The 12,677-nt window shown below is 33.3% G+C and overlaps 1 protein-coding gene and 1 long non-coding RNA gene across 3 annotated transcripts in view; one reads left to right on the top strand and one right to left on the bottom strand.

The window, feature by feature from the left end:
- Positions 1-12,677, bottom strand: part of LOC108361289 (probable cysteine desulfurase, mitochondrial) — an 86,670-nt gene that overhangs the window by 20,295 nt on the left and 53,698 nt on the right. Inside the window, exon 6 of one of the 2 annotated variants that reach the window (XM_017613890.1) lies at positions 10,101-10,607. The exons of the other annotated variant lie outside the window; for it this stretch is intronic. Coding sequence (XP_017469379.1) covers positions 10,454-10,607 — 154 coding nt within the window. The 3' untranslated portion in view covers positions 10,101-10,453. Of the gene's footprint in view, positions 1-10,100; positions 10,608-12,677 lie in introns of those variants that run through there. 2 annotated transcript variants of the gene reach the window in all.
- LOC108361291 (uncharacterized) overlaps positions 1,368-12,677 on the top strand; it is a 19,891-nt gene continuing 8,581 nt past the window's right edge. The window contains exons 1-3 of the long non-coding RNA XR_001847270.1: positions 1,368-1,486; positions 2,938-2,947; positions 9,850-9,855. This is a non-coding gene — a long non-coding RNA (uncharacterized LOC108361291). The remainder of the gene's footprint in view (positions 1,487-2,937; positions 2,948-9,849; positions 9,856-12,677) is intronic.

Below are 12,677 nucleotides of genomic sequence, written 5' to 3'. Positions count from 1 at the left end.
CCTAGCATATAAGTTCTTATGCATTGAGTGCAAAAGAGGGTATTTTAGTACAAAACGAAATGAAATTATCAGCCCGATTCTGAATGACAACTCTCGGGGAATTTTTTCTCTTTTCCCTTTCCTCCTATTCTGAATGGCATATGTCGGGGATTTTTTTCTCTTTTCCTTTTCCTCCAATTCCAAATAAACTTCGAAAATGGGAATTTGTTTCTCGCGTAAAAAGTAGCTATTACGAATGTGAAAAAAAGGGAGATTGTGTTGACATTTCTGGAGAATTTTTCCGCTAAGAAATTTAAAGAGAGTCCTTATCAAAAATGTAAGTAATTAAATTTTTGCATAATAAATGGAATATTTATTATTATTTACTTTTATTAAAATGATTACTAATAACATTATTATTACACCCAGGTCAAAAACAACCAATAAACATCAGATCGAGCTGCTTTTAAGTCGCATGCAAGCGCACCCAGACATTGCGCGCGGTTTTTTTAAAGGCCAGAAGGACGATGTTAACAAGTTTTGGCGCCAGGTGGAAGAGGATTTAAACTCAGCAGGGCCACCAATGAAAAATGTGTGCGAATGGAAAAAGGTAATGATGATAAGCTACTTGAGGGTATAAGAATTAAAAGTGCAATACATATTTCAGGTTTGGGCTGATCAAAAAAAATACGTACGGCGAAAGGCGGCCCAAAATCTAAAAGCCAGCAAAGGAACTGGTGGAGGACCCAACATGGAACAAAAATTGTCGCCTACTGAAGAAGCCATATACGAGTTAGTTGGGATGAAGGAATCTGTGGAGGGTGTATCAAATACACTCAAGTTTGGCCTTTCAAGTCATGTGACAAAGTCACCTGCAGATAATTCCACAGCAGAGAATGATATACTCGATAGCACTATTGAAGAACTTGAGGAAGTTACTCCGTATCAGCCGCCAACGAAAAAAAAACGCAACACTCCGCAAGGCGAGCCAAAAAAGCAAAATAGCTATACTAACGATATGTTTGTACAGGAAATCGGTGTGCAGAAAGAGGTGTGTGAGTCAATAAAAGAGGCTGTGACGGGTTTAAAGGACCAAAAGGAAATTACAAAAAAAATTTTTTTTTTTTCTTTTGTTTTTTTTTAACTCCGTGAAATGAACTGATTTTATGAATTAATATATTTATTTGTAATTTTTTATGGAATCGACATCGGCATCGGCCGATTCTTTCCCCATAAGCATATTTATATATGTATGTATGTATGTATTTATGTATGTACATATGCATGTATTGTGTCTTTACAGAGAAAAATAAGTAAAGAGGATAGTACAAACGTTTGTGCTAAAGAAACAAAAAACAACTATGCACTTTTTAACACCCCCAAAATAGTTTGCTACTTGTAGCAGTTGTGCTGTATACTTGAACTAAATATAATCCTTGGTGAAAATGTATTTGTGGATTGTTGTTGAAGGACATATGTACATATGTATGTATATATGAATGTATATGTATATGGAGATATGGGAAAATATCTAAAACTTTGACGTTGCGTTGGCGTTGAATTTCAATGCAGCCGTCCACATAGCCCAAATTTGGCAACGCTCACGCCAACACAAAACAGAAAGATCGCGTGCGTCGGTCGTCAGCTGTTGCAAGTCTGTTTGCCTGTATAATCTGCTTGCCTCATATGTACGGTGACCATTCGTCCCTTATTTTAACCCCCTGTCGTTTATATATTTTTTTTGTCCTTTACTTCTTAAACTGTCCTTTAAACCAGCTCTGCATGTTTCAGATGTAAATTTTTAAACCAGAATATGAAAAAAAAAAATGTCCCTTATAAAATATAATGAAAACCCTCGCCAGTTTGTTTCGTACCCCACTTAAGGGTTTCTATTTAATCGGTAATCTTTGTACAATCTATAAAACACAGGGAAAGTTGTGCCCAGGGTCGTGTAGCATGCTGAGTTTCCAGTTCCTCTGAAAGAGAACAATAAACCCTCTGCTGCACAGTGGTTCAAAACAAGCATTTAGTGTTCGTAATTCACTGGAGCTTTAATTGTTCACTTAATCTTATATATATTTTTTTTTGTGTAAGCTTACGATATTTGCAAGATACCAGTTGAGCCTGATTTGTGAATTTTTATTTTATTGTATTAAATTTTTTAATGGAAAATGCAGAAAAAGTAGCAATTTCGAGGAAATATATTCTCCGGTTCCAGTTAATAAATGTTACATAACAAAAACTATTTGAAAACAATTGTATGGTTCGCCCAAAACGAAAAAATTGCACAAAAAAATGTTTGAAATGTTCACCAAAATAAATGCTTTTTTTTTTTGGTTCTTAGAGCAACAAAGTTCGCGCCGAATAAATATTTGACAACTATGAGGTGAATACAATTTCAGTAGCTCATGAGGCTAGTGAAATTTTTTACGAATGCATAGAAAATTTTGACAATCGCAAAGATTGTTGATGTGTGTAATTTTTCGTTAAATAAAAGCTTAAATTGATGAATTGCAATCAACGATGGTAGATGTGTTCTTAAAATATTAATTTCACTTCAATTTGTAATATTTTATTCCGCATAAACCTGCGGTTATCAAAAATTTACTGCTGTCAAAAAAGACTTCATTTTACACAGCAGATTGGCAAAACTGTCTCACCATAGTAAAAATATTATTCAACAGGTCTGCCCATAGAACTTTGTTACCGATTCACACACGCCCTTAGTAAAAATTGGTTGAAAAATGAAGGCTCAGGTGAATTATGAACATTTAATTCCAATTTTGAATCACTGTGTGTCGACTTCGGCGTGCAGTATGAAGTATGGTAAACGCATTTTGGCAGCAAAGGATGGCGAAGTGGTGAAAAGGATTTGGCGTCATTTTTCGGAATCGGTTAATTAACTGGTAAATATTTGATTTAAATTACGATATGGGTAAGGTACTTCTATCATACAAGTTTTATGTACGTATTTCCTNTCCAGTTCCTCTGAAAGAGAACAATAAACCCTCTGCTGCACAGTGGTTCAAAACAAGCATTTAGTGTTCGTAATTCACTGGAGCTTTAATTGTTCACTTAATCTTATATATATTTTTTTTTGTGTAAGCTTACGATATTTGCAAGATACCAGTTGAGCCTGATTTGTGAATTTTTATTTTATTGTATTAAATTTTTTAATGGAAAATGCAGAAAAAGTAGCAATTTCGAGGAAATATATTCTCCGGTTCCAGTTAATAAATGTTACATAACAAAAACTATTTGAAAACAATTGTATGGTTCGCCCAAAACGAAAAAATTNTCTTTTTTGATCCTAGATGCATTAGCCATGCAATTTTATTGAATTACAAAACTGCAAACAAATTTTTTTTTTTAAGATTCTATTTAAGTAAAAAGTTTGAAATTTCGGTGAAACATTGCAGAATTAATTTTTATAGTTTTTTTCATAAAGTTGGAAATTTTTTATTATGAGCGTGTGTAAATCGGTAAAAAGTTCGCGCCAAATAAATTATTGACAACTATGAGGTGAATACAATTTCAGTAGCTCATGAGGCTAGTGAAATTTTTTACGNAGGTCGGTTAAAAAATAAAAACTTGTAATTGAAAAAAAATAAAATTGTTGCAACTTTCTTTCTGAATCGGTAACAAAGTTCGCGGCGAGGAAATTTTTGACAGCTATGAGGTGAATAAAATTTCAGTAGCTCATAAGCAATTGGCAATGCATAGAAATTTTTGACAATCGCAAAGATTGACGTGTGTAATTAAATAAAAGCTTAAATTGATGAATTGCAATCAACGATGGTAGATGTTTTCTTAAAATATTAATTTCACTTCAATTTGTAATATTTTATTCCGCATAAACCTGCGGTTATCAAAAATTTACTGCTGTCAAAAAAGACTTCATTTTACACAGCAGATTGGCAAAACTGTCTCACCATAGTAAAAATATTATTCAACAGGTCTGCCCATAGAACTTTGTTACCGATTCACACACGCCCTTAGTAAAAATTGGTTGAAAAATGAAGGCTCAGGTGAATTATGAACATTTAATTCCAATTTTGAATCACTGTGTGTCGACTTCGGCGTGCAGTATGAAGTATGGTAAACGCATTTTGGCAGCAAAGGATGGCGAAGTGGTGAAAAGGATTTGGCGTCATTTTTCGGAATCGGTTAATTAACTGGTAAATATTTGATTTAAATTACGATATGGGTAAGGTACTTCTATCATACAAGTTTTATGTACGTATTTCCTAATCATTTTGAAAAAAATTTCCTTTATTTTACGTTGGTTAATATGGTCACCGTACTCATATGCCTTGCTTATCTACTACACTCTAAAAAGTGCATGTAAAACTACTACTGAAAAGTGTTTATTTTTCAACCAGAATCTGTTCAAGTATACGCACAAGATGTTCAAGATTTGATTTTGAACATGAGTTGTTTAAAATATACACATGAAATGTTTAAAATTACAAACATTTTGAAAGTAAAAATATATTTTTTACAAATAATAAATACTAAGTGCCAGGGGCGCACGCAGGAATATATTTTTGGGGGGAAAGGGTTTATACTTCTAAACATATATCATCAGCAAATACTGAAAATTCGCTATTTAAAATACATTTATGAAAGTTTTATTTACAGTATGAAATAAATAAATAAACTTTTTAAAGTATCATCAATTGCATTTTATTTACATAAAATTTACAAAGGCTCAGACATTTGTAACCGGCTTCAAAAAAGGGGAGGCTATCAATTCTTCGGAGTATTTTTAATTCTTTTATTTATTCCACCGCATAACTTTGCACCGCGTGAACCGATTCCAATAATTATTTTTTTTACCGGAAAGATGGTACCTTAAGGGTCGTCCCATAATTTGGTTTAGATCCGATCATTTAATCATGACAAAATTACGGGTAAAGATGCACTCAACTTTCAAAAGTAATACAAAATTTTACAAAAGAATTTTAATATCAATAAATTAAATAATTTCACGAAATTTTTACACTTTTTTATTAATTTTCGTCGATTTCTGGTTTCTCATTTTTTAATAATTCGAATAACGAAAATTTAACAGAACTTGTATTTTTATCATGTAGCTCATTTTGGTGGAACGAATTCGAAGTTAGCAAATTAAATCTTCGAATGCTTATTAAGTACATATCAGACATCTGCAGCGGGTGCATAATTTTCGTGTATACCCGAGCATCTAACAAAACCCGTTTTGCATCGTTCTCTGTATACGAGCAGAAGTATTGTTCGTTAGCGACTGAGCTCAAGACGAACATGTTGGTAACAACACCCGATTGCTTTTCATACATACTTGATTGGGTTCGGGTGCTTTGCAGCTCAATATACCCGGGTGTTCGAGTTTCAACCCGAGTGTGCACAAAATTTTCTTGATTGGTTTATGGCGTTTTCGTTTCTACAAGAAATGTTGCCTCCTCATCGCGCTCTTCTTAGTGTTTGTGCGTAGACAAAGAGAAGGTTGCATTTTTCGGTAGAAACAAAATCGGCATTAGTGTAGTTTGTGATCGGCAGCGCAGTAGTCTCATTTTTTTGTACATACATACATATATTGTAAAAAATTACACACTTAAATACGGTTTTATTCTCCGTATTCGCCTCTGATTTTTAATTGGGTTTTCTGTTAAGGTCGATACGCTCATATCTACAAATATTAAAATTTGCATTTTAAAATGCTTCTTTCCTAGGGTAAAAAATCCTTATTTCAATATTATAGTTTGTTTAAGTGTACATTTTACCATTTCTTATATTTTTGCTCAGACAAAATGCGACATCACGGCGCCTACATCCATGTAGGTATTAAATGTGTGTAGATCGGCAATGCCCAAGCCCTATGCACTCGGTGCACATTTATTTTTTGTAAAAGTATTTATGTACCTACATAGTTTTAGGCTGTGTGTTCTAATATATACACACACAGCATTCCACGCGAAACTATACGAAATAGATGCACAAACTTCGCTTCTAATTTTTTTCATTGCGTATGCACAAGCACAAAGCAACAACACTTGCGTATGCTTTGTTGGAACATATTGGCGCCAGTTACCTTCAGCGTAAATTTGGTTGTTGTCCTGCATTTTATCGCAATGTTCGGGTGTCCGTTTCATTGTTACACAAATTTTCGGGTTAGCTGCGGGTGTCCGAGTGTGGTGTTCGCTTGTGCTCAATTTATAGCGAGGGTAATCGAACAGACTCGTTCGTAACCAAAGCAGCTCTCGGGTGTGCATCTCGATCGAACACATAGTGGCCGAGTGTGGCGTTCGCTTGTGCTCGATTTTTAGTGAGGGTGGTCAAAAAGGCTCGATCATACCCAAAGCTGCTCTCTGGTACATATCAGAGGTAAACTTTTTTAGGCTGTAAAGTGTAAAAAGCAACAGTAAGTGAGTATGCATTGCATATTTTTAGGACAATGTTTTCATTCGCAGTTGAACTCTAAAGAGCTCTCAAGAAAAAAAGAAAAATTCTTACAAAATGACGCCCAAGAAATGGAAAAGAAAATTTTTTCTTTCAAAATTTCTAATATCATAATAAATTTAGCCCCAAAATCCACACCTTGTGTGCGCTACGTGACAAATTTGATATGTAAAAGTAAACAGACATTGTTTAATTTTGCACACACTAGGAGAGGAAACTGGTTACCTCTCTTTATATGCGTAAATTTAAACGAAAATTTTTTAGAGGAAATTTTAAACATTTGATGTGTAAACAGTGAAAATGTGAACAATAAATGTTTAAAACTCAAAAAACAAATTTGAAATTTGTTCTACGCCACACATATAAGTAAAAGTAAGCAAGCAGTGTTTAAATTTGCATTCATTAAGAGAGGAAACCGGTTACCTATCTTAATATGCGCAAATTTAAACAAAAAGATTTTAGAGTGTAGCTTCGCTCGTCTGCTGCTGCAAATGAGTGCCTCGCTCGCAACGACGCGCGTATGAGGTCCCTGTTTGCTTGCCACTCTACTCTTGCGCTGCCCTCGTTTGCTTACTCGCTCGCTGGCTGCTCAGCGCGTGGGCTCGAAATTCTTAGTTTATGTTCATGCCTATTATGGTAACCGACGGATGCCATCCGCAAGGATCTAATCAGATTCGCACTGTCGGAATAAGCGAGTGCGAAGGATTAGATTCGTGCGACTGGTATCTGTCGGGCAGGAATAGGTCTGTTTCCGAGGGATGCCATTCACATGAATCTAATCATTCTCATTCGCTTGTTATGACAGTGCGAATCGGATTAGATCCGTGCGGATGGCATCCGTCGGATACCGTAATAGGCATGGTTGTTTTCAATTCTAAATTAATTGCGCATTTGGAAAAAAAAATTGGCTCAGGAAATGTAAAAAAAAAAAAATCATATTTTTCGGACGGCGCTGGCTTGCAATATAAGAACAAATTTAATTTGATAATTTATCAATGCACAAAGATTTTGGAGTCAACGCGGAATGGAATTTTTTTTGCCACTTCACATGGTAAAGGTGCATGTGACGGAATCGGTGGTACAGTGAAACGACTCGCTTTTCGGTCGAGTTTACAAAATAAATTTATAACTACTCCAAAACTTTTGTATGAATGGGCAAGACTTGTTTAAAATGATTGAATTTGATTTTTGTGCAACATGATGAGGCCCTAAAAATGATATGATATGGCAAAAACTGTTACTAACACCCGACAATACCATTTTTTCACTCCGTTTGATACTAGACTTGCTTGTAAAATATTTTCTGCTTCGGTCAAAACAGTAATTCAAAACATTGTAAAGACAAGAGTTAATAAGAAAAAGAAGTAGATTCATAGAATACAAATTTATTTATACTCCCCTCTTGTCCAACATAAGGTCTCATGCTCAGCAATATAATAGACTTGGAACTGATGACTAGGACGGCCATTCACTCGACCAACCCTATACAATATATCTTTTTTTGTCTTTTTTATACAAAGTTTGAGAAAAAATACACCTGAAAAAGACTTTCTTGCCGCCGCATGTACTTATCTTCCAAAGTTTACACTGCTGGCAAATGCAAACAAAGATTAAAATCTTAAAACTAATTAATAAAATGAAAATTAAATATGTACAAAATTAACAATAAAATACTTTTTTTGCAAAACCTATAAAGGACACTTTTATTAAAACAAAACTGGGGTACAGTTATTCGTCGCCACCCTGTATAATTATTTGGATTTACATAACACGAGCTCACCACGAGGCAAGGGAAACAAATTTATAACTTTTGACTGCATGCAAGTTTCCGTGTTTTTTTTTAATAATGTATTATAGAATAAGAATTGATATTCAACGTAATCGATTAAAACATCTGATCGAGAAGTAATAAATATTTCCATTTGTTTATACAAATTTTTTGTAAAAATTAAAAATGTTGTACAAAATAATGTTTTTTTTTTTTTAATTTAAACAATCAGGCTAAAGCGTGCCTAATTAACTATTATCATCAAAAAACCAGCAAGCTACATGCTATGAATCAGTAGATAATAAATAATTACTGAATTCACCAAAAAAAAGTTAATAACAGTAACTCTTGTAAAAATTCGAATTTTGTAAAATTGTTCAAATTATATTTTTTTTTTATGGTTGTAAACCGAATAAAGTGATTTGTTTAAAAAATCTTGACCGTCCAATTTTGGGTGGCCCACTTGAGAGATTTTCACTCACATGTAAGACATTTTCGTTATTATAATACTAGTACAACTTGAGACATTTTCGCTCACATGTAAGACATTTTTGGGATTATTATTATACTAGTACCAAGTACAACTGATACGTGTACCTTTTGCAATCAATAAATGTTATATTGTTTTGGAAAATGGTTCTTCAAAAAAATTATAGGATTTATTCCATATTGATACTTTGATACTTAAAATAAAAAAAGTGATACATTTTAAGTCTCTCCTCTGCTACAATTTTTCACAAGCCCGCGGTCACACTGCTTGCTTCCTCCGGCTGGGACGAGCGCAGAAAGAAGTTCCTCATCGTCCGTTGGTATGTATTTGGACATACTAGTTATTAGGCACCGAGCACAAGTTGACCATCTCGGCATCCAAACACGCAGTCTCAATACTCAAGCCGTTTGGGTTGGCGCCTTTTTCGTCCTTTGTGGCGACGTTTTGAGTACATCGCGTCCGCTGCAGCCGACATTTGTTCGGCAAGTTCATTGGGTAGCGAGTGCTCCTTTAAACTTGAGGACTGCCCTTTGCGCAATAAATTTTTGAATGATGGATAGTCTTTTGGTCTGAACGAACACGATTTGAACAAAGATTATGATAGTGCGTACAAATTCGTACAAATTTTTTGCTCGGCGAACATAACTAAAATGTATCCAGTAAAAACTTTCAACTTGCCGTCAAAATCAACTGTCATTTCGCCCTCTCAATGTCCTCTTTGCAAGTTTTTGCTTACGAAAATGAAAATATGGAAATTCGATACAATTACGAACTTTTACAAACTGTCGCGTAAAAAACAGAACTATTGTAAATAGGTCTGATCCAGTATGCAATCCGAACGTACAATTTTTTCACCACATTTTACTTGAAATCGATCCCGTACTCACTTTGCGCGCATTTTAATTATTCGACAGTTTTTCTAGATTTAGTCCGAGAAGTACAATTTAGAAACGAAATAATTTGAAAACAATTTAATCAGCTGCTCTACTGCTACCAGCTGTTCATTGAACAGTGTCCATTATGTCTTGCTTGCAGCGAATATTTAAACAAAATTCTATATACTAGGGATGTGCGATTAATCGAAACCTGATAAAAACTTTGATTAATCAAAGTGATTAATTTCTCGATTAATTACATTTTAATTAATCAGAATCTAATTAATTTTATTAATCAGAAAACTGTTTAATCAGAAACTTGTTTATAGAAAAAAGTATACACATACACAAATGTATATTTTTTTCACTTCAATGAGCAACATAGTAAGGTGCTCGTTTGGAATTCTACTTTTGTTAATAAGAAAAAAATTGTTTTATATTATAAAAGAAAGAATTTACGTACTTTGAAAGCAAACTCCAAAGCTATGAGCGAAGTTACTCAGATCAATTAAATTTTTATGAGTAACAAAATTACTCAGGATCTGATTAATCATAATCTGATTAATCACGTTTTTTGATAAACCAGGATCATGATTAATTAAAAAATTATTTAATCGATTAATCGCACATCCCTACTATACATACATATATAGGTATTAAGTACGTTTCAAGTATTTTATTTGTTTGTATATATTTAGTATTAATTGCTTTGCTATACAATCTGATAAATTACGAAAAATAAAGCGTCATCGCCCCGTACGCAACATGTTTTACAAATTTCCAATACAAAATTAGCACAAACGTTCCACATTTGTAATTGCCATCACTAAGTTGAGGTCACTCACATACACAATTATAGGTACAATACGGCTCCTCTGACACAATAATTGCAGTATAATAAAACTAGTGTTGCGACCACTGAATATTTTTTAGGTCAATGCCTTCTTGTACCATTTCCCACAACGGAGACATTTCGCGCAAACGTTCTACATGCTTGATACATTTGTCAGCGGTGTAATCCACCTCTTCAATGGTGGTAAATCGACCTATACCAAACCTTAAAAATACAAAATGAATTAAAATTTTATTTTGTATGATATAAAAACATATTTTATATATATTTGTACATATCGTTACCTTAATATAGAAAGGCTCTAACTAATTTTCTTTCGAAATTCAGCTCAGTACAATGGTCGGTAGTATACTCACTAAAGGCTTAATCAAATTTCAAATCAACTACTATGTACATTAAAAAAATTGTTGCTGTGTTTATTTAAAACCAGTGTAATGAAAAAAGAACTTCAGTTTTTATAAAGTTGTGTAACTAGTCCGTAAAGAAACCAAAATGTTTGATATAGGGTTTCTACATATATTAAGGTAACGATATAACCTATAAAATTTTTCAAAAATATCTTGCTTTATAGATTCTTCGATAATATAAGAATTTACATTAGACTAATAAAAAAATACTATATTTTTTTCAAAATTTCTTTTGAAATATTTTCGGGCCAGTGAAAAAATGCCTCTCGAAAGCGCTGACCTTAATATTAAGATTTAGAGATCGCGAATTTATATTTTCCTTACAAATAACACAGGAATTTTTTTCAATTTTCAACTCTTATAACTCATTTTTATTTCAATGTATCGGAATGAGCGATATATATTTTTGAAGGTTTTTAAGTTGAAGGCTGTAAAAAAAGTATTGTATGATTTTCCATTAATTCATTCCTCCAAAAGATAGTCAAGGTTAAAATCAAACATAAAAAATTTAACTTTTTTTAAATTTTCGGAAAGTTGTTAAAACTTAACACCAGGGCCGAAAATTTTAAGCTTATGCTTGGAATTGCTTGCTCAGGGTTTCCAAACTTAATTTTAACAACCATGCATATTTTGCTTATTTTAATGTATGAAGCTAAGTACGGATCTCTTAAGAAAGCGTCTCAGAAAAGAATTGCCATTTTTTCGTGTGTGTGAATAGTAGTGTCTGTGGAATTTTGACATCTTATAGTTCACAGTCTGCTGTCTCACTCTTTCCTCGCGAAATAATGGATCGGGCATATATTTCTGTTGAAAAGGTGGGTCGCCTTGTGCTTATTGTTCACAAAAAAGTTTAGAAAACCGTATTAGAAATCCATACTGCTTATAAAAATTTGGGTAAATAAATTTTTCTTGAGCATTTCTAGAGCTTTTTATGTGGATTTTTGACAGTTCTTAAGATCTGCGAACGAATGTTCACAAACACGAACATACAACGATTGGATTTTTATTAATGGCGTTTTCTTTTCTCGAAAAAAATGTCACCTTCGTATAGGGCAGAGCTGTGTAACTGTGAAATCATTTAAATTTTTAATCATGAAATATTTACAAGTAGGATTTCATTCTTTTTCCTTTTATCTGGTAGTGTGGCTTATATTTTTTCAATCTACAATCATTAAAAAAAAATTGATTTCACAAAGCAAGGTGGTAAATACCTGAATGAAAAACTGAGAATGATGAAGTAAATAGAATTCATTACTGAATGAGCCTACAGATTAATGAAACACCTTGCTATGTGTGATTTCTCTACGTATGAAGGGATGGTAATGCTTGGACTCATCCACACATGAAACACAGCTTGATTCTCATATACAAATTTATATTTTTGGTGGTTTAAAAGCTGGGTGCGAAACTTGCCAAGACATTTGGTATCTATAAAAGATGGGAAGTATGCATAATATGAAATAATCATGCATAATAACCATCAGCTTTCTTCATTTAGTCCATGATTTATTCACATAGATATACGGCTCATTCCATCTCAAATCAGCCAGGCCGGCGGAAAGTGAATTTAAGTTTGCGATAAAACTCACAGGGATTGTTCCTTGAACAATCTAAGGAGACACGTATTTTTTCTTTTTGCTCAGAAATGCGAATTTTTCGAATAATGAATTTTTTTCTTTTTGAGTACGAACGCTTCTTTTTTCCTCTCTTAATAACAACTTTTGATGAAATCGTTTATAACTGCCGCAAGAAAGCAAGGATTTTAACGATTTTTTTTTTAAATTGCAGATATTGATCTACTGAATCGATCTAGTGAACTAAACATCAGTAATTGTTTATTAATAATTAATTATTTTTTATAAACAAA

This window comes from Rhagoletis zephyria, unplaced genomic scaffold (genome assembly GCF_001687245.7).
Source record: "Rhagoletis zephyria isolate East Lansing unplaced genomic scaffold, Rhagoletis_zephyria_1.1 Rzeph_scaffold_00730, whole genome shotgun sequence".
Lineage (NCBI taxonomy): Eukaryota > Metazoa > Arthropoda > Insecta > Diptera > Tephritidae > Rhagoletis > Rhagoletis zephyria.
The sequence above is the reverse complement of the archived record's forward strand: the minus strand, read 5'-3'. Positions and strand labels throughout refer to the sequence as shown.